This window comes from Agelaius tricolor, unplaced genomic scaffold (genome assembly GCF_023055355.1).
Source record: "Agelaius tricolor isolate 1412-34295 unplaced genomic scaffold, bAgeTri1.0.p SCAF_4, whole genome shotgun sequence".
NCBI lineage: Eukaryota > Metazoa > Chordata > Aves > Passeriformes > Icteridae > Agelaius > Agelaius tricolor.
In genome coordinates this window covers 30527021-30550396 of record NW_027269264.1, presented here as the reverse complement: position 1 = coordinate 30550396, position 23376 = coordinate 30527021, and the positions used below count along the sequence as shown (strand labels likewise).

The following is a 23376-nucleotide window of genomic DNA, read 5'->3' as shown; positions in this document are numbered from 1 at the left end:
AATACTTGCACTTTACTAGATTTAAACCTGTCACTATTTCACTCATATTCCTCTGACATACTTCTTTCCAGATGCATTTCTAATTTACTGTGTTACAAAGACCTCAAAACAATGCTTCAAGAATTGCTCTGTGGAGAATTCATTAATAGTTAATATAGGTAGCTTTACATATAGGTAGTTAGAGTATTCTAAGAAGCCCTGATATAGTCCTCTAGAGAAAGGTTTTCAGCACCTCTTAACCAAATAAGCAGAAATACAAATCCTAGCTGTCTTGCAATATACTATTGATCAGCATGCTTAAGGATTCTAGAGTGTTTTAGAGGAAAAAAACACTACCGGGTTAAGCTCAAATTTTTTTGGAGACAGTAAATCTGGAATATAAGATACTTCCTCCTACTAAAGTATTGCCAGTGCCTCACTCCTCTCCTCAAACTATTTTACTTTTATTTATTTAAGAAGCCAACTTATAGATCAGTATTTAAAAGGTGAATTTGGCTCTGTTTTTCATCCCATGCACCACTGTTGAAAAAAAAAAAAAAGCAGGTAATTACCTGTTTCTCTGAAATGCTTTAATTAGCTTTGGTTCCCATGGTAACAGTTCATTAAGCAGTCGTAACAATGTACCATGCAATTCCTTTACTGCTTGCTTCCGGTGGAACCATCTTCCCTGAAAACATAAATTCCATTTATTTATCATTGCATTAGACTTAAATCTTGTTAGATTTTACTAGTACTACAATAATCCTGGTACATGGATATAGCATATGAGGAAGACAACTGGAAGAAAAGATTAGGAACTTCCAGAGTTACATCCACCCTTCCAGAGTTATATCTATCTAGGACATTATAACTTTTATTTTAATACTACAGAAGGATAATGTCATAGTTGGAAAAGTAATACTGCAAGGATGCTCACTTTTCACAGGTCAAAATTAAAATCGAAACAGGATTCTACAAATACTCCATGTGCTTAAAATTACTTAAATGAGTAACCAACATGGGTAGTAATCTATTCAGTTCAGGGAAATCAACCACATTTGTACACTTTTCCAAGTTAAAATTTTTACAGAAAATTGCACCTTAATCTCATTTAAGAAAAGTGGTATAAAGTATAACATTATTATTTGCAAAAGAAACCTTACCACAATTTTTAAGGATAAAAATCACAATGTTTTTCTGTTACATTTTATTTAAAGTTCTAGAAAAAAAGCTTTTTTTAAAAGAGAAGTTTAGCAAATTTGTCTTTTATGAAGCAACAGACTATGCTGCAAAGCCCAGTTTTCCAACATATATCCCTTAAGCTCTTAATTCAAACATATAATTAAAAGTTTTATTTTCAAAACTGATATATGTAATCTTATATTCATGTTTTCATAAATCTAGAAAGTCTGAATAAGGAGAGAAGACATTGGGAAATTACAACCATGCTGGCCATGGTGCTGCAGAACACACCCCTTAACACCAACACATACCCCTTGTACATATTTTTTCCCAAAACTTTATTCTGTAGTTCATTGCACAAAAGACTGAACAATGCATATATATGTAACTGTTATAAAAGAGATGTAGTATAGTTCAACCAACTCTGTGCGTTTTATGTAAATGAAGATTTTAGCTCTCAACTTGTCAAAGAAGATGTAAAACACTAAAGAGACTATGGTTCTGTAAAAAAAAGAAGCAGGACTTGAGAACTTACTTATTTCATATACATATTTAGCTTTTGATAGTGCACATATCCTTCACAGCTTCCTGTGGTCTAGCACACCAAGAAAGCTAAGACAAGAAAATCTGGATAAAGCTTGTCACAGCTGCCTTTCAGCAGTCTACAAGAAAATCTTCCCAAGGACTTTGGACAATTTCTCTCTACACACTTCAGCAGATCTTTTCAATGTACAAGATCACTCAGCTTGAATGCTTGTTTGAAGACCAGGTATCTATTTTTTTATGGATAATCATTTACATGTTACATTACAAAACAAAGTTACCTTCATTCTTCAATTAAAATTACAAAAGCAAAGATTTCAAGTAGGATCATTATGCCACATTACCACATAATGACCAATGCTGAACACACAGACAAGCCAGTAAACTGTATTATAATTTCCTTCACTTGTGGCCAGTCTCATGCATAAAACCTGTCACTAATCACTACACCAAAAAACAGACCTTGTGCATACTGTAGTCTCCCAGAGCATTTGGCATCATCTCTTAAAGTCAGCAATCAACAGAATTAATTGTTAACATACAAAAGAATATTACATGCACAGACATCTTTTTCTTGTAAGGTAAACATTTTGCAGACTGTTTAAAATAACATATTTATGTACTGCAGAGCATTAGTGCATTGTCTCAAAAAAAAAAAATCAAATAGCAAAACTAAACAATGCTACTACTATTGTGAAATAGAAATACTCTACATGCAGTTAACATAGCAAAAAAAAGTGTGAAAATGCAATATTAAAAATACATGAAAAATCACTGCAAAGTAAAAACCCCAAGAAATTATTAATTTCTGAGCCTTATTTATCTTTAAATAAGGCTAAGGTCTTGGCTTTAGGAAAAAAAGAGTATTTATGAGAAAAATAAGTATCAGCTAACCACTGAATAAATTTGAAGCAGCAACTGTTAGGCAGCCAGCACATGTGCAATGTTTAGTCAAGAACAGACTTCAAGACTTTACTGACTTCATTAATACTTCACAGAAAAACAAATATATTACTTTTCTCTCTGCTTACAAAAACAAACATAAAAAGCTAGCCAATTCCTGCCCCCTAATTCTAAAGGATTAGCAGCTCAAGTAGGAGGCCTGTCTCTAGGGCTGTCCCCAAGGGTTCAGTACTGGTCCAGTATTGTTTAACTTGTTCATCAGTGACTTGGATGAAGTGGCAGATGCCTCCTCAGTGAGTTCACCAATGACACAAAGCTGGAAGCAGTGGCCAATACCCCAGAGAGCTGTGCAACCCTTCAGAATGACCTCAACAGGGTGGAGAAACAGGCAAAGAGGAACCATTCTTCCAAGTAATTTCAATGAAAATTTTATAGCAATATCATTTTAAAAAGCATAGATTAATTATTTCTCTTTGTTACAATTACTTATTTTTCTTAGTGGGGTTTTAGAATTGACCAAAAACCTGTTAATAGAAGAATGAACAAATTTTAGCCATGAGAAGAATCTTTTTTCCTCATAAGTAGTCAGGACTGAAGAGTATAGGCCAAAAAAGGCTGGAATAAAAAAAAATCCTTCTCTTTTAAATTATTGTGGTTTACTTGATTTTCTGTGCAAACATATAAATGCTAGATGTTATTATTCCTTAAATATTACACAGTAAAAAGAGACATTAAAAACATTTATATAATCTTAAGACCCATCACAACAAAATTTAACATTTCTTTTCATGTGCAATTTGATTCTCTAACACAGTCCGGTGCTAGTCTTTTATTCAGAGGGGGGAAAGGCAAATCAATAATTGATAAAGCTATGAGTTAACTCCCTATTACATAGCTGCCCACTAATTTCTATAGATAATACACTTGTTTTCACAAATATCTGCATTGTAAATTCTCAAAAATACCAAATGATACATTGTAAGAAATCAGCTACAAACTGAGGCTTAGGAGGTTCAGGCTGGATCTCCAAAGGTATGTTCATCAGAAACATACAGCACTTGTTCCCTGGGAAAAGATGCCAACCCCCACCCGGCTACATACTCCTTCCAGGCAGCTGTGGTCTCTCCTACGCCTCCTTTTCTTCAGGCTCAACACCCTCAGCTGCTTCTTACAATATTTATGTTTCAGACACTTCACCAGCTCCATTGCCCTTCTCTGGTCCCACTTCAGCACCTAAATGTCCTTCTTGTAGTGAGGGACCCAGAACTGAACACAGGATTTGAAGTGTGCCATTGGCCTTCTTGGCCACCTGGGCACTGCTGGCTCCTGTTCAGCTGCTGTCACCAGCACCCCCAGGGCCTTTTCCTGTGGCAGCTTTGCAGCCACTCTGCCCCAGCCTGTGGCACTGCCTGGGCTTGCTGTGACCCAAGGGCAGGACCCAGCACTGGGCCTTGTTGAACCTCACACCACTGGCCTTGGCCCATGGTCCAGCCTGTCCAGATCCCTCTGCAGAGCCTTCCTGCCCTCCAGCAGATCAGCACTCCCACCCAGCTTGGTGTCATCTGCAAACTGACTGAGGGTGCCCTTGATCCCCTTGTCCAGATCACTGAGAATGATATTAAACCAAATTTACATACCATGTTGTTCCAATTAATGACAAACAAGACACTATTTTTTTTCTGGAAACACAATATAAGGTATTAACACAGGAAAATAACAGAGGAAAAAAAAGGACTAGAGAAGTATACAATGTGACTTTAGGCTACGTCAGGTTACAAGTAAATTTCAAAAATGCGAACACAATAAAAATACATTTTACAAATGGGCTGAATGTTTCCGTTTAAATGCAGAGAGACATTCAACACATTCAACTGAAAACTCACCTTTTAAAATAAGGTTTCTGACATCCAGAGCAGCCAGGAAATGCTGACTCCACTCTCTGTGATCGGTGCACCAACATACACTATTCTGGTATACTTATCATGGAACCCCAAAGCAGACTGGAGCCAGGATATTGATACATGGGGTAAGGACTGAACTTTTTATATGAGCTTTTGTTTTGCTTTTAAATAAACACACACACACAACACCACAATATTAAGCAGTTTTATAAGATTGTCTGTAATCTTTACATTATATCCCAGGGACATAAAGTAAAGAAAATTAGTAATCTTATAAAACCATGCAATATTGTTGAAAAGGGGTGGTGGTGGAGGGAGGAAACTTACCCTTAATAGGCCTGCTCCATTCTGCTGCGGGGTTCTGTGGTATGTGTGACATCACCAGTCTAGCGTTTTCTAGTGATGTCACACAGAGAGGGAGTTGGCAATCACCAGCTGCTTTGGACAACAGATACCTAAAGAAAAGACATCAGTAACTTTTTCAAATCATATATGGATAAATGTTGAATATTCTTAATAACTTATTTATGGGCCAAATACTACAATTTCAGTCACTTCCAATTTTGACTGAATAAGAATGCATTACAAGATCATGTTTTCATACTATGCAAACTCACCTGTTATTGAAAGTGTTTAAATTTTGAAAATGCTTAGAGTTATCTTCTACAGTAGAAGTTCCTGAGAGTCAGTATCTTGCATTTTACTTTCAGCAACATCATTCTGAATATTATAAATATATAGCAACAGCTAACCAACCTCTGACTTTGTTTGAAGACAGGGATTAAGTAGAGTCAGGAAGAATGGCTTGTAGTAAGTTATAAAACAAATTCACTTATGACATCTCTTAATCAATTTTATCTTTTAGCATTTACCAGCAACTAATGAGAAGTTCTGACTCCAGCATGCACTTCCATGACCTATATTTCTGATCACACAAAGTTATATCCTAAAATGATCTCATACTCTCTTCTTGCTACTATAGGCAAATAAAGTAAAACAAACAAAAAACAACACCAAAACAAAGTGCAATAAATTTCTTGCTACCAAGACTGTCTTTGTCTCCTGATTCAGTTCATTACTATGAAATGGTTTTCATTCAAATGTTTAGCCACATTCCAATTTTCTTTAGGTACAATTACTACACAATCATCACAGTGTTGATCGATATACCACTTTTTTTAGAAAAAACATAAATATATATAAAATATATAAACCACAAAACCACAAGAGAAAGTTTATTATCAGCATGAGCTTACTGTTGAACCCAGAGCAGTGAAATTATCCACCACTGAATTGTCACGTTTTACTCCTCCATTAGAACTTCAAAGTTATCAACTAACTTACACCTCTGGAACTTACAAAGAAAATGGATGTATGTAGTATCTTAAACTGTTTACAAAACATCTATGTTTTTTAAGTTGTACTTAAGTCCCTCTCATATATCTGAGTATTTTTCTCTTCTTAACTCTGGATATAGGAGTGTTTCTGTATTCTTCAGATGAGTGTCTTAAAAGCAGCTGTTTTGCTAGTACTATGTGCTGACAGGAATGTCTTGAATTATTTCTTCAAAAGAATATACTGATTGACCAATATCTAAAGCATTGTGAAATGTTCTGAATACATAGTAGTATTTCTGTAACAAAAATGTATGAGTACACATTGATCTCTCATGCAGAACCCACACTTCCACATTTGGAACTGTAGAAAGGTATGTGGCAAAAGCGGTTTAAAGAAAGCTTCTCCAATAAATATATTTATTGGAGGTTTAGTCAGTCACACATGGAAAGGCATGAAAGTTCAAGAGAAAATAACTGTGCAAAAAGTAGACAATAAAGACAGAAAACTGGAAAAGCTTAGAAAAACTGAAGACCATGAAAAAAAATATTGAATGTTAGTGAGATGAGCCCAAGTTAAAAATATCACAGAAGATGATCAAGTATTGTGGAGAAGATTTCAAAAACCAAAGCCTAAAATTTGCCTTATTCATTTATATTATACAACTAAATATTACAAATGATCCACATCTTCAATCTGTTCTCAGAGACAGAAGAAGCTGCATGGATGTAAATGTGTAAATCTGTCTCAAAATTCAGTATTTTGGGCTCATATTAGTGTTTTCAAGAGATGCAGGCAAGACATAGAGAAGCAATAACAGAATTTTGAAGTGATTAAAATACAAATCAAGTTTTCAGGATAAGGATGTAAAAAGAGAGCATGTAAGATACATAACAGATGAAGATACATACTAACAGAGAAACTAAGCTTAAATTAAAAGAAAATGTTTCAGCTGCAAGACTTGAAGTCTATCTATTAATACCCTTGAACTCAAGCATTTATTGGGTTTCTCTTTTATTGTAGCTCATTTTACCTGCAGTTTAAACCTGCAAATAGGTGTGCATACACAGATTTCTCAGATTATAATATTTACTGTCTGTGTGCCTATCTATGTAAATACAGTAATGCTGATGAAAACAGCTATAACTGAAAACGCTTTACATGCAAAAGTCCCAAGCATGGCACATATTTCACCAGGGAGGGAGGAAGTGGTCAGGACAAAAGGAGGCAGGGATGGGGAGAGGAAATCAACCTCTGAATAAAAACTGAGTAAGATTTAACCCAATAATAAAAATGTTTTCCTAGGCTGCAAATGAGAAGACACAGTAGGTTTTTCCACTTCATTGTTTGCAAAGTTGAGGTCTGAATGACTATTAGTAAGAGCCCTAAACTATTTTTGATGGTTACATGAGTTTCTGCTGAAGGGAAATTCTTCAGAAGTCCCTTTAGATTTTTGTCAAACAGTTTCCCTGCCAAACATTTTCAAACACATAACAATATTTCCTATTTCCTCACAGAACAGAGAGAGAATATTTTATAAACTTTTAAAATGAACCATTTTGCATTTTTTTCCATGTATTAACATATTTTTAAAAATAAAATGTAGCTAATCAATGAAAAACCTCAGAAAGCGTCTCTGAGTTTAGATACTTACACCTCATGAACGAATTTAACAGCAGCTTATTCAGAATCATAAAAAACAGACAAGGAAAGTATGTTCCAGGCTGCATCAATATATTCCTTTTAATAGCCCCACAAGTTAATTTGTCTGAAGTTCTAACTATTTCTGACCTAAACCAGTGGGTTTTTCACTTTAAATTTTCAGGTGTACTCTGAAATATATATTTTTGCAGGTCACTTAATGCTGCAGAAAACCACAGTTTCCTTTCAGGCCTTTTGACTCACCTGCTAAAACAAATATCCATTTTCAAAGATAGACAAAGGCATTCAACCCCCTGGGACCATCTCATTATAAGCTCCAGGAACAATAGCAGAACACAAAACCTTTAAAAGGGAGGATTTTACTTTTTTAGCTACTTAGTCAAGAACATCAGGGTGTTACAGACCTCTGCAAACAATAACGCCTTTTCTCCAAACCACAATTAGTTGTTACCTTGGTTGGTGTCCTTAGACTAAGCAACCTTTGTCTGACTTTTCTCTCTCTCTAGGGATGATGCAGTCTCCTTTACAGGAAGGTACTGCCCATTATTCGTTTTAACCTTCTCAGGTTGGTGTCCTTAGACTAAGCAACCTTTGTCTGACTTTTCTCTCTCTCTAGGGATGATGCAGTCTCCTTTACAGGAAGGTACTGCCCATTATTCGTTTTAACCTTCTCAGCTTATCTGTGGAAATCCTGGGCTCCATCCTCCCTGTTCACCCTCTACACAGCTATGCATTTAACCATCAGACTTAGAGGGCATGAATCAAATCCAATAGTGCTACCAAAATAAAGTCTTGCACTTAGTAAACAAGACATCTTTCCAGGTTCATGTTAAAAACTCCATTCATTTTACTGCAAATTCGGCTAGCATCTGCAAAAAAGCCCTAAGTTCACTATTATATGCAAGCGCCTGCAGTCCTGTCACTTTCATACTACACAATGTCAAGTAGGGTTTGAAAAAATAATAATAAAAAAAATCTGCTATGATATGCAACAGTTAAGTACATAAAACTGATCAACCAAGCAGCTTAATTAACAGTTTCATACACACACAAAAAAATCCTTCACATCACATCAGAGGCAGATTATCTGAAAGGCAGTAAGAAGATTTTCATTCACACTGCAAGTCCCACTGATTTGACCAGACAGAGAAGACCTAGGGAAAAGTGGGATCCAAAATGCCAGAGACTGATAGTTCTTACCCTGTGTAGTGATCCAACAGAATGCATTACTTTACTGCCTCTTCTCTTACAACAAACTTTCTATATTAGATTGAAGTCTTTATGTGATCCTAAATATACTAGCAAAATGCCTCCCTATCATGTGTGTTTGTCAAAATTATTTTTCCAACAATACCACTTCAAGTGTGGAATTAAGCTACTTTACAAATCTTGGTCAATTTGCTAGTTATAGAAAATTTCTAGGAGCTCACATTCAACAAATGACCATGAATATTATATATACAGACTAAATACTCAAAAAACTTAGAAGAGCTAAAAACTCAACAAAATAGAATTTTTAGCCAGTATGTTCTTCTACTCCTACTTTACTGACTGCATGTAATTTTACCCACACCTTATCTATGCAAGAATTAGCAACAAAAGAGACCTAATTTCTACTAGTATCTAATTTTCATTGCTGTAAATTCTGGGCTTTTTCTATTGATTCAACCTTTAGTCCAGTTTTTAAAATTAAAGGATGCAGTTTCACATGTCCTAAGCAATATATAAGAGCTAGAAGACATTCTAGCTTAGACATTCCTTAGGGTATCAGCCTTTCACTAAGTGCAGATCATTAAACTTTAAGTCCTTTAAGTCCCCTTTCTGCACTTTTAATATTCTTCCTTATATTTATATTTCCTTCACTTATTTCCAAATGTTTAAGTACAATACCAAATCTGATTTCTCCTCTCCCTCTGGATATGTAATATGCAGTAAGGAGAGGAATTAGTAAGTAGCTGAAGGAATAGACTTTTTAGAGCAGCCTGATAATAACATCACATACAACTGCAAAATCAGTCCCATTTTCTTTTGCCTGAAGATGGACATTTCTGTTCTTACAACAACCACTTAACCTGTAGCAGAATACAAGCACAGGGATTTGTGCAACTCCATGATAAATTGCATTAGAAAACTGGTCTGGCTTACAAACAATTCACCAGCACAAATAAGTAGGTAGGTTTACCATAATCTAACTCTCACCATGCAACAGAAAAAAAAATTTTGCTAGCCTCTCACATGGGACAGCACAGAAAACAGAAGCTTCCAGAGACACAGGGAGTAGGAGCTATTTATTTGGCAGTAGTTTTGGCTTATATCAGTTGAAAGCATACGTGAAATTGCAGAATTGCTTCAGAACTGTGTCTAGAGTTCAAGTACAGAGTTGAACTCTTCAAAATTAAAAAACTTAGGTAAAATTTAATTTTCTACTCTAAACAGACACAGCAAACTAGCACAAAGCAAATCTCATCATGGGTATAACAAACTCACCAGGATTCAAGAAAAAGCACAAGGCTTTTTAAAAGGAAAAATACTACTCATAGCTAATCCAAAGACAATACAGGTATAGAAAAGTAAAGAACCAAACTGTTTTAATCAACCAAACAGTAAAAATACTTTCCAACATTTCCAATACTTTCCAACATTTTTGTGAAAGGAACTTGTAGAAATGCCAAAACTTAAAATTATCCATTACTTTCTATTACATAACCCTATTCTAATTTTATTATAACTTGCCAAACAAAAATCTGTCATGTCATTTGTTGTCTCAAGTTGATGTTGTGAAAAGTATCAGATACAACCAGTCCAACTACCTACAAAAAATGAGGGAAAACAGTGTAAGTTTATTCATACTAAAAAGGTCCTGTAGCTCAGCTCTTACATTACAGTCTCCATTACTTCCAAGTTCTGGAGAAGGAATTCCTTTTATGTACTCTAGAATGGTCTTCAAGGTAACAAAAGGGAGATTACAACTGAGAAAAGGTTACACCTGAAAGTCTTAATTTAAAGTTAAATAAGCTGTACTTCTAAAATATGTTATTATTTAACATAACAGTAAAGCTTGCCTTGAAAGTTTTTCTCAGCAGCCTGTGCTAGCAACTTCTACAACTGAAATTACCAAGGAGGTTACTTGTGAAGAAGAAAGATTCCTATGGCTTCACCCAGGTCATTATTGCAAACAAAAATCAATATTAAATTACCATGAAGTAGTAAGAACATCACCATCTTTCACTTAAAACAAGAAAGAAGTCAATGAACAGCATGTAAGTGCCATCATTAAAATAGATTTTCACATTAGGTCAAATTTCCATTATCAAATTAGAAAATTGTTTTACTTAACAGAATATGCACTTAAAAAAACCAGGACAAACTCAATTCTGGATGCTTCTGATACTGCCAGTGTCATTTGGTTAGAGCTGAAGAATGAAAGTCTGCATTTTCTCCAGTTTTTCAGACATCAAACATAATGACACATGGTGTTAGACTTCAAAAATGAAATCCTAAAGATTTTCCTTACAAAGCAAAAGTTCATTTTAACAAGTTCAAATTTATGACTATTCACCTAATTTAACATTTTTCTATTTGAATGTTTAAAAGGTAAATATAATACTTCCCAGATAAATATTTTTTTCAAAACCAGTATCTCGCTTTACTGTTTCCTCATAACCACTTCTTCAGCAATTAATCCTAACCCTTTTTCTCTACATTTCTAACAACACAAGTGTTTAGAGACACAGAATCATTATGTGATAGGTCTATAAAGACACAACAAAAGATTGTCCTTACCTCACAACTACTGAATGCTGAATGAATTGTATCTTAATTCCCCTGTACTTAACTGTTTGAGTTTTTTAAGACGGTGCAATTAGAACTAAACATAGTATTCCTGCTGAAGTCATGCAACTTACTTAGATAATGACATTATCAAATTTCAGTTTAAAGTGCAATTATGACATATTTAGCATTTGTCTACCCTTGAAGAAGTCATGTTCCTACAGTTTTACTAGCAGACTGAAAGTCTCACCTACACTAATATTATTGATATGCTGTAGCATATCAATACAATCTATATGCTATTTTAGCATATATATACTCTAACTTTGGGCTTTTTATCCTATTGCTGATGTAGCTCTTCTGATAACCTCTTGGGATTCTTATGATAAAACCACTTTACAATTTAGCAACTACAAAATAATTTCAAGATTAGGCTGGTATTATTCCTTTGTCTACATTAACAATTATGCTAATTGCACTGATACTTCTCTTTTAGAATCCTAACTTATTTGTCTCTCTTGTACCACAGCTCTCTCCCCTACTGAAATAACTTCAGAATATATTGATTCTTCATGAGACTATAAACTTTCACTTGAATTAGAAGCAGCCTGATTTCTAACATAGAAAAATCAACACTTCTAACTACTACTTTTTCATAGAAATTGCCACCACAGAAGTCCCTACCAAAGGTTCAATAAACAGAACTACAATGAAAAAAGTAGTAAGAGTTCTGTTGAAGGCTGTTTCAACTATTCATGTATTTAAACCCATCTACCATTTTAATAAGAATCACTGCCTTCTACAAAAGGCATGCTGGATTCTCTTGTCTGTTATTCCTTTGAGGTTTTCAGTTGCACAGACTCAGTGATCCGGAGTATATTGGTAAAATTTGTATCTCAATCTGATATCAAAAGCCAGATGGCATGTTTTCTGCTACAAACTCCTTCAATAAATATTAAACAAAGTAAATTTTAATAATACATGCAAAAAAAAAAAAAAATTAAGAATTCTAGCTCAGTAGAAATTCTGATCAAGACTACATAGGCAGATATGAGAATTCTATCCTGTAATTATTTGTTGGTAAGAACTTATCCTCAGGGCAAAAGAGTCACATGTTTAATGGAGATGAACTACTCATTTTAAGGTATTACCACTACCTGTATTTTGTTTTCGCATGGATAAGTGCTAACACAGGTACTGAATTCATAAAAATATCATAAAAACATTGAGAACAGAGCATCACACACAGGAAAGATTAAGATTACAGTCCCCAGGTATCAACCTTAGGAGATTTTCATGCAGTTACTGAAGAGCATAAAAAATTGAGTTGACAGGCCTCAGCAGGTAACTGACACTGTTTCATATCAATACAAGAGAAAGCTTTTAATGTCACATACCGATTTCTTTTTAATGTCCTCCAGATCTTTGAGTTCATTCTCAATCTTTGTGATTAATTCCCTGAGTTCATCAAGATTAGTGCAAATAAGCTAAAAAACAAATGAACACAAACACTTGGTGATGTGGGACTTGGAAAATGTACATTGAAATTAAATAAAATTTAAAAGCACATTATTACTTAGTGCCACCATTTCATTTGTATTTTCTTAGAGTATTTTTAAACATAAAAAAACCCAAAAAAAATCAGGACTTGTTGAGAAAAGAAAAATCTAAGTAGAAAATTCTATTATTCTTCAGACATAAACCATATCTCTACCTGTAAGCTTCCATTTCAAAATGTAGGTATTTTCTTAAAACTTCTGTGAATGACAACTACCAAATTTCTTTCAAGTACAGTGATGACTTAGAACAGCTTTAAGTACCAAAAAATTCCCTGGCAAAATAAGTATACTAGCTTTGTAGTATGCTGTGTTTATAACATATTACACTTGGTACAACTTTTCCTGACCATAACTTTATATGCTTACACAAAGTATTCCATCCCTGGATATATTCAAGAGGCATCTGGATCTGGCGATGTGGTTTAGCGGTTTCAGTGGACAGTGGTAGTGCTGGGTGGGCAGTCAGACTGGATAATCTTGAAAGTCTCTTCCTACCTTGATGATTCTAAGGCAACCTAGTCATCTACCAAATCTACCTACTTAATGTATATTTTGAAAAAGTATTATATTATTCTAATTCTTTTCTTTAGAAATCAGCTTATTATATTTTTTCCTTTCAGAAAATGGATGCTATTTTCTTGAAAAAATTGTCAAACAAAGGTGATCTGTATATTTTGTCTTACCATCATCTAGGGCAAGTTAAGTCTAAAAAAACTAGAAATTATTAAGATGTTAGGTTCTGTTGAATTATGTTATAATAAGACTTGTTTCTTCAGAGCACCCTTAGGTGGACATGTTTTCCTTTCTACTGAAAACATGTAGCAATAATTTAAGAAAATGAAATTAAAAAAAACAATACAAAACTCACCCTCACAAAAATGTTTTTATCAAATAACTGCTAAGTATTTTTCCCAAATCAGTAGTTTATAACAACATATTTTTACTTCAAATTCAAGTGCGGTTTTAGATTTTCAGCAAATTCATGTTAGAAGCAGCACTTTTGCTAGTCACTATTAAAAAACTGAATTAACACTTTTAGCAAAGTAAATTTCAGAAACCTCAAGTGCACACATGCCATTATTTTCATAACATTGTGTACATTTGAAGCATTGAGGAAATTGAGTGACTTAAATCAAAGTTTACCATTTTTACATTTATCAAGTTTAGAATAACAAATTAATAAAGAATTGGCAGTGTCTTGCCACAGACCGTGTATACAAAATTTACTTGTGAAAGGCATCTCTCTTGACCCAGAAAACAGAATGACTATGGGTAACTCTATGGATAATTAGGTTCAAAATGCATGCCCTGCACTTGAAGGAGTCCCAGTTACCTAAATTATAAACTGAAGCCAAATACTGGCTGTGTCTGGCCTGTGAGGAAATCCATGAAACTATATTATTAAGCAAAAAAGTACATCACAAAGTCCTTGACAAAAGTCAATGAAGGCATGGATAAAGGTTTTCCCTACACAACTATAATCAATTTTTTGACTATACACCTGACAATTCAGTTACTAAAGTCTATTTGCTTTTTATTTTCTCCTACGAGACCAATCCAAGCCACATCAATGCGAAAAACAATGCCAATAAATAAAGTTTAATTGCCTTGGGGTTGGGAGTGACAGGCAAGAATAATCAAATCTCTAAGTGACAATTTTCATTAGATGAGAAGTACATATGAGGATCATAACTGTGTGTCAATTACCTACTGATAAAATAAGGAAGGTAACAGCAGCTGAGCTTGGAGGATTTACAGTCAAAATGAGTTTAGCATTTTAAATACTCCAATACTGAACTGAAAAGCACTATAAAAAGGTTCAAGAAAAAACTTTAATTTTTTCATTCCAGTACAATTTGAGATGAGGAAATAAAGATGCACACTGACTGGGAAAAAGATAATTCTGAAACTTCTCTCACATCATCTATCTTAGAGAATGAAGCCAGTGTTTTGAAGGAAGGCTGAAAAGAACAGTGATGAAAATAACAAAGTGTAGTGTACTTTATACATTTTGATATGGACTCTAGATGCTATTTCTCCCAATGAGATTCTTATTTATATTTCAGTGTTCTTTGCTAATGGCTGGTAATTGGTGGAATTTAGCAATTCAATTTTCTGCAAACAACATTCCATTCTAATATGTTTTGTATGTTTTAATGGATAAGTTAACATAAAGGCAAAAAAAAAAGATACTAATGTTACAGTCTAATAATTTTGTCACATTTTGATAGCTTACTGGTAGTTTCACATATGGCTCTTGAAGAACATGCCTTCTAATCATCTGAAGAAAATAAGTGAAAGTGAAGTGAAGTGAAAAAGTGGTTCCATTTTGAATTATCAGAGAGAATGAAAGATTAGTTCCTATTCTGTAGAACACTACATGGTGGCTTAAAGATTTAGCCTGTAAATATTTATATTAATGTAATCTCATTAGTTGTGTACATGTTAACTGCAACAAAAAAACCACCACATGCGGCACAGTACTTACTACATAGAGACTTATTTTTCATAGGCAATAAGCATCCTGGTTTTCAATTGTATACCAATTATACTCCAATTGAAGTGGAAGATTCAGATATTCAGTAAAATTTCAAATTCAGTGTTCAACTTTCATGTTATGATGCAACCTCAGATCTCAGTAATCTCTCAAAGACCTTCATTGACTCCTAAGACTTCAAGGAAGAAAGACAAAAAAAATCTGCCCTGAACTTTCTAAGGGAAGACAGGGGGCTCAAGCTCCATTCTAACTTGGGATTCTCCTGTAATCAACTTACAAATGAACTCTTTAGCATCATAGAACCCAGTGTATTCCCCAGATCATTGATGCTCCTTCCTTGCCCCCTTAACTTCAGACAAACTTTTTGCGGAATTTTAACTCACTTCAACAGGGTCTCACGCTTTATTTCAAGTTATTTGTGTAATGACTGTTAATTATAATTGTATTTCCTATGAAGCTGCCCTTTTATCACTGACATCTATATGTGGAAAAGGTCCAGATAGCCCCCTCTTGGGATCTGCATTTAATATAGACCATAGATGATAAAACTGAAATTGTTAAAGACACACTGAAACAGAGCATGCATGCTCCTTTTCTCCTTAATTATCATACATGTAGGTCTATACAGCTATGTGTGAATGTACATGAGCTGAAAGGAGAAAAGACTAAATGAAACACTGGGTACCAAACCTAAATGTACTCTGTAACTGGGAAAAAGCTGCAAAACACTTCAGTGTCTCTTCTGTACAGCACTATAACTACCATTAATTTCTTTAAAATGTTAATGAGCAACTCAGAACAATAAGCAAGAGACAACTCAATAACAATCTATGAAGCTGTAAACCCACTTCTCCAATAATTCTCAAAATATTAAAACCAAGACTTGGTTTTTGTGCATTTTATTTGGTAAAAAGAATTTAATTTGCATCTCCTTTTGATTTGAGTTTGTTTTGTTGTTTGCAGAGCTTTGGAGATTTTTTTCAAGCAGTCTTGAGCTATATATTATAAAAATGGTATTCTAAATGTTAGATTAAGTAGCACTATTACCTTCTGAATTTTCACTAATAATTGATTTTGATTTGTATCACTGCACATAATCAGACACTTATTAGTACTCTTTTACTCAGCTTTAAAGCCAAGTCATGATTTTCAGAAGATCTATACTCAAGTATAAGAACCTAATCTTATAAACTGAAGTGCCTTCTGGTTGGGTTTGCGGGTTTTTTACATTTGTAGGCTGCAGGCACATGAAACATATTATACTTCTTAATTTATTAACTTTCACTCCAAAAGAACTAATATATAGACATGAATAGCAAAATTCTTGTGGCTATGTCCTCCCATCATATCTCACAGGGCCTGAAAGCTCTAAACTGTTTTACCAAATATTTAAAAAATATACTTGTACCTTCAACTACTTACATAATTTCATAAAGTTTGGCCATTTGTGTATGTGAGGAAAAATATATTGAAGCATAAATTACTAGACTGCCAAAAATCTTAGTATTATTCCAAATATAAAAGGTTTAATACTTGCAAATTCTTCTAGCAGTCATACCTCTTGAATTAGTCAGGTTGTTAAAAAGCTCCCTAGTAAGATTAAAACGCTCAATACTAATCAGTTTGAGCCTCACCTAAAACAGATATATGAGTCCTAGCTTTGATCAAAAGAGTCAGAAGTCTTTTGCCACATTTTAATTAAAGGTTTCACAGAAGATAAGTATACATTTAGATAGATATACATATGTTTTATTTACTAAAGCTAAAAGGTTGGACTACATTTTAGACAGACTACTTAAATGCAGTTGTTTAATCATGCAAGAAATTACTTCTGAACTAACTGTATATATCCATGGCCTGCAGAGAAAGTGCATGGGAAAAAAAATTAGACACCCACCTGTTTTCTGGAGCTATTAGAAAACATTTTAGTCACCACCATTACAATATAGATAAAGTCAGTGTACACTTAAATATCAGTTATCTCTCAACATTGTCTGTTACTACCCAATTTTAACACAAGAAATTCTACTAGCTCCATCTGAAACACATGATCATGATGGAAGCAACTGATTCAGGATGAGGGTATTACAAAATAGCCATGATTCAATGCCTACTGGCCAAACTTGCACAGATTGCTTTCTGAAGGGAAAAAAAAAAAAGATAGCCAAAGGAAAACTTCAATCCAAGCAGCCTTGAATACATAAAGAGCAACTTTGAACTGAAGTACTGTAACACTTCTACTACAGTACCATAAAATGATATTAGCATAACTAATACTCTTGTTACTTTCTATCGCCTAAGAGGTCCTAGAGGCCTAGAAATCACATGCTGATAAGGAATAACAGCTGCAAGCAGGGTAAGCACAGTTGCCTATAAAGTTTTTGCAAGTCCTTCACTTAACCAAGCCAGATTTCAATTCAAGAATCACATTGTCACACCTCATACAAAACCAAGTAATTTTAACCCAAACAGTTATATTTATCATAAAAATGTCTTTAACAAGTCCTAGTTTTTACAGGCTTTTTACTGTAACAGATATCTGGGATCATAAACAATACTAAAAATAGTATTTCAGCTGCACTTCATAAAAATGGTAAAATATTTTCTACCACAAGAAGGTGAAATGTACTTCCAAAAATATCCGTTTAAGCCTTAAAAACTAGAAGCTTCAGTTAGTATTTCCAAGGTCTCTATCAGAAACTAAAGGACTTATTTCATAGATATTCAGATTTCAAGTGCTTGAAACAAAAAATAAATAATTTACCTGAAATTCTGGTATGGTAGACTTTCTGATACCTTTCCTCTTCTTTGTGATTGCTTTTTTAGATAACGATTTTTTTCCTTGTAAGATTAAAAGAGAAAAGCTTCATAATGCTGTTCATTGTACTTTATTAATAAAACTAAATTACATACAGGCTTGTAAGTTAAACTGCAACTAACAGATGGTTTTCAGTCATGTAAACTTGATGAATCAGAACTAGACTCAGCAGAAGTAAGCATTGAACAAATATCTGTGTACTGCAATCTTTTGTGTGGAGTAGAAGGAAAAAAAAGACGAAAAAAGCCTACTACAGTTTCAATAACACAGCACCTAAAAATCTAAGTCACAAAAGTAACATTGACACCACTCTTCTGAAAGAAGTGAAATCCAAAACTTAAGACACAAACATAAGAAATGTAGCATCTTACCTGCAAGATTTGTTTCTTTGACACTCTAAAGAATTACACTTTAGGATCTAGGATATCTGTATCTAATGGTAAAAAGATACCCGGAAAACACTAGAAACCCTAGAAATCCCTGATTGAACATATTGAATTTACCCAAGGAAATTAAATTGATTTGTTTTTTCTGCCTGTGGCAATACCTAAAATTTTTAGAAGGCAAACAACTTCCTATAATGCACTTCACATATAGCTGTGCTATATATAAATGGATGTAAGAAAAAATCTCTGTGAAGATAACGAAGTGCTTTACTGCCTACAGTAAAAGAGTTCACAAATCATATATATTTCTCAAATCAAGTAGTTATGTCACTAAGCAAGACAGCGAAGTTTCTTATATGGTTATTTCTACATTCATATGGTAAATTCAAACAAGATCACCTTTAACCTGTTCACTCAGGCCAAAACCATCATTCTACCATTATCACTTGTTCACATTCAGGAGTCCCAAACAGTAATTTAAAAGCTTAAACATAAAGAGAAGAAAATAATTATTTAATGTGGAATTTGTTGTCAACTAGCATGACTGCAGGCACTTGGTAACAATACAAGCACAGGCAGATTCAATATTTAAATTAATGAAAATATTGCACTGAATCTTCTTCCTAACAGATGCTTTCAGTGTGTGCAAATGTGTATGTGCACATACATACAAATATTCATAGATGCCCATGCATCTATTGTTCCAGTTTCTTACACTGTGAGTTTCCTGTACATCTTACCTGACTCTGAAATAAACACACTTATGGGACAAGGCGCAGGGCTTGAAGAATCTAGATCTGAAGCTCCACATAAAATCAAACTACATTAAAATGAATAAAGCAACCTAGAAACTACTCATACTAAATATATTTAAAAATTTAAAGAGCCCTCAACTACTAAAAATAAATACTTACATATTTCACATTAGAGAACAAGTGATAAAACAGAGAAGCTTATTTACTAGAACAATAACCCAAACATTCTGACAATGGGCAAAAATGTCCACATTTTTGTTATACGCTTTACGAATACAGCTGCATTCTACTACTGAAAACAATGCTGTTCATTGCAAGAACTAAAGTAGACGCTTAGAAGCATTTTTGACAAAATGACTCAAAAAGAAGTCTGGTCATATGGTGGCTCCTTGCTACAGCCCTTTTAAAAAATGTTATCTGGAAAGAAAATGAAAAGACAAAAAAAAAGGCAGCTAGATTTTCTTGCTTCTTTACGAAAAGGAAAATTTTAATGTTTAAAATAGAACTTTCATTTAACTTGAATACTTTCAACATATTTTTCAACAAATATTTACTTGACTATTTTCAGCATACAGTTCTATATGATGTATGATGTAGTGTAATTTAAGAAGTAATAGTTAAACAGAAATATTCTCTTTTCCCTAACATATTCTTATGAAAAGGAGGAAAATTTTTAGAAAGAGTTATAAATTATTAGAAACCCAAATAAAATAAACATTTCTTTCTTCACATCAGCATCTGAAAAGCATGAAGTAGGAAAGATTCAGAGTTACAGACAGACCAAGAATTAAAAGAAACCATCTAGAAGCATAAGAAAATGAGCCTTACTCATTAAATTATAAATAGAGTCTGACATATCATAAAGCATAGCTGTTGGAATACATGCACCAAAAGACCTACAGAACTGCTGGTAACTGCTGTGAGCTAAGCATGTATCTGTATAGAGCAACATCACAGTCTTCTTCCATGTTTATGACACCAAATGTCCTATGGTGTAGGTGTTTTTTGATATCATGTATTAAAAATGTAAAAAAAAACCTTACACATACTTATATTATGGGAGGGAATTCATATATACAGCAAACTACTTACGGCAAATTCATCTTCTACCTCAGTAACACCTTTTTAAAATACAAAATTGATATTAAAAAGAAGTTTTAGTGGTAGTACTGATAATTTCTCCCTTTTAGAAAAGCTTGTATCTGGTTTTCCAAAAATTATTTCTCAGCTTTAAACAATGGTAACAGAAACCAAATGCTTCCCAATTGGCAGTTATCTGTAATTCATATATATTACATAGGTGAAATACATTTTTAGTAAGTACATAAAAATCCAGTTTTGTGATCTGGAGGTGTTATGTTCTGTGGCTATCCCCCTCAGCAGCCAGACTTGCAACTGTGTAATAAACCTAAGTATCTTTTCTATGTAATTGGTTATAAACACCCAGCTACTAATGCCTTGGGATAACAAAATCACTGGTGAGAGGGAACTTCTCAAATCACTCACTGAGGTCTGCTAGAGACCTTTTGTCCATAATACTGCATGAAGAAATTATCTCAAAGACTTATATTAATTCCTGAGCAGATGAAGTAATGTTTCTGACAGTAGTTAGATCACAGTGCATTTTGAAACATGGCACACTGTGTCTTTCAGAGCATACTCAACATACAAATAAACTTAATTATTGACTAAAAGCAATCAATAAGAAAAACCTTAGAACTTTAGCATAACCTTACCAAACCTTAGTTAAATATTTATAAATTAAGAATCTCATATACATAATTTGCTTAGTTCACCTACTCAATTCAACACAGCCTACTTCCTGTCCACATTTAAAGATATTCCAGTGTAACTTTACATTCACTAACAATTTACTGTGCCACAATCATTAATTATGTCTCCACACAGCCTTTTCCAAAAGGCTCCATATCTCAGTTTGGTTTCAGTTTAGAGTGGAAGAGACTATGAGGCATCTCACTCCCAAGAGGAGTTCATAGGAAATCAACATTTTATTAACCAAGAACCCCTTAGCCAGCTCTGTGAAAATTCTTAGACATTAAACTAAAGTTCAGTAGGTCCAGGAGAAATCTGACTGCCACAGGTTTTTCTTTCAGGCTGAAACAAATTCTACAGACACTGTCAGTGAATAGCAATTAAAAAAGTAACATAACTAGGATCTGAACACTAATTAAGACCATCCAAAAACCACACTAGGGAGATTAGATGCAACTAAAACATAAGCCATCTCAAGTTGGTCTTGCCATCTAAAGGTGAAGAAGGGGAAACAAAGAGATAATTCAGATCTGTTCTAGTACTATTTTTGGCATAAAAATGAGACTAATAAAACATGAAGCCCCACAAATGTTCTTGATGCTTGTAAATTACTTCAGCAAGAACAATATCATCTATAACTTCTTCTGCATTGGGATCAATGTGATTTGATTTTTACAGATCTAGTAAAACTTTTTATTATGAACTGTGGTATATGAGTTCTTGTGGCCTCTCCTTGAAGAACAAAAGCAATGTCAATCCATGCTTCAAATTATAATGTGACAACACAGTGGAATTTTGAATAAAAACTTATTTTAATAATTTTCTTTATAAGACTGCAACTTTTTTCTTGGGATATGGAGGAGGGTCTTGTTATCCCAGATGAGGGAACAGATGTTTTTAATATCAAACACTAACTCAGTAGTATTTGTCATGGTAGAATACAGTTAAGTTAGCCCTGTCCAATTGCAAGAATTTCTGGTTTTTTCACTAAATTCTAGCAGTAACTGCAGTGTTCTCAAATTAAACAACAGGCCCTGTTATCTTTCCATTAACAAATTTGTAAGACACACTTTATGTCTTTCAGAGATTTGGCAACTACTGTACGTATCCTGTTTCCTTTTTATCTTCTACGCTTCTATCTCACTCCCAACAGCTCTTCTTTACAAAATATAACATGATACAATCTCGAAAATGAAGCATTATTATCGAGTTTTGAAGCTTCCATATTGACACAGCATAAACTTTTATATAGTCAAATGAGCTAAGTCGGTCTGAACAAGTGCATTAATATTGCTGATTTACAGAACAATGTCCGAAACCCTATAAAACCTGAGTGGTACATGTTTCTGAAGACATGGCACTGAAGCTTAAGCATGGAGTACATTGTTACTTGCTGGAACACCTCACTTAATGTCTTCAACATGATCAACAGGCTGCTCCTTTATCTACAGGTTAGACAACATGACAAAGTTTTTACAACACTAAAAAGTCTCCAGAAGACTTCTGAATAAAAACTCTCAAGGACAGTAAACCAGGCACTACAACATTGCTGCCAGGCTGTTGAATTAATTTTCTTGAATTCATCCAAGCAATGCTTGACTTCATACACAAAACGTAATGGTACTCTAAAGAAATAAAATATATAGTAAAATGGACTTCAAGCAGGTAGACAGCCATGAATTTTCCAGAGCATGAGTATATGGTACAGAATTTACATCCAAGGTTCTTCTAAAATTGTGTGCTGTATTGGTGTTTTCTAGACCAACTGGAATAAAAAGAGATTCAATTTACATTTACTACAACCTCTGCATCAGGCACGTGACAGTTATTTCAAGCAGCCTCTGGTCCCTTCTATTTTCTCAACCCTACAGTTGTTTTGAATTTCATCCAATCCCTGTTTCAAACATGCAATTGTAGGATTCTCATGCTCTTGCAGCGTGCCTTGCACTGAAACTTATCGAACTCCAGTAAGAAAATAACATTTAAGAATTAATACATAGCATGCATTTGTTTACAGAACTGGTCTGACTATCTTTCCATAACATTCAGTACTACTCTGTCAATAATTCTGTCACAGAACACTGCCACAATAATAATCATCACCTTGGTTCAAAAACATAGATTCAGTACAGTGGTCACACCTTTTCATAAATTGTAAGAAAACGCTGTCACTATGGTAAAGGTCTTAACATAGCTGTATTCTCCACTAAGTTCTGCTCACAATATTTCTGTGAAGTTTTCAGATGGAAAAACTGCATGACCAGTCTATATTCACTATGGGTACCACTGCCACAGCAAGTCAGGAATATGCA

General features: G+C 34.0%; 1 protein-coding gene across 4 annotated transcripts in view; it reads right to left on the bottom strand.

Moving 5' to 3' along the window:
- BRD10 (bromodomain containing 10) overlaps positions 1-23376 on the bottom strand; it is a 50927-nt gene that overhangs the window by 17832 nt on the left and 9719 nt on the right. For all 4 annotated transcript variants that reach the window (XR_011678920.1, XR_011678921.1, XM_071425066.1 and 1 more), the window contains 3 exons: positions 18097-18173; positions 12674-12763; positions 552-667 (listed from right to left, as the gene is read on the bottom strand). Coding sequence is in view for 2 of the 4 variants with exons in the window: in XM_071425066.1 (XP_071281167.1) it covers positions 552-667; positions 12674-12763; positions 18097-18173 (283 nt within the window). In the remaining 2 variants the exon portion in view is untranslated. The remainder of the gene's footprint in view (positions 1-551; positions 668-12673; positions 12764-18096; positions 18174-23376) is intronic.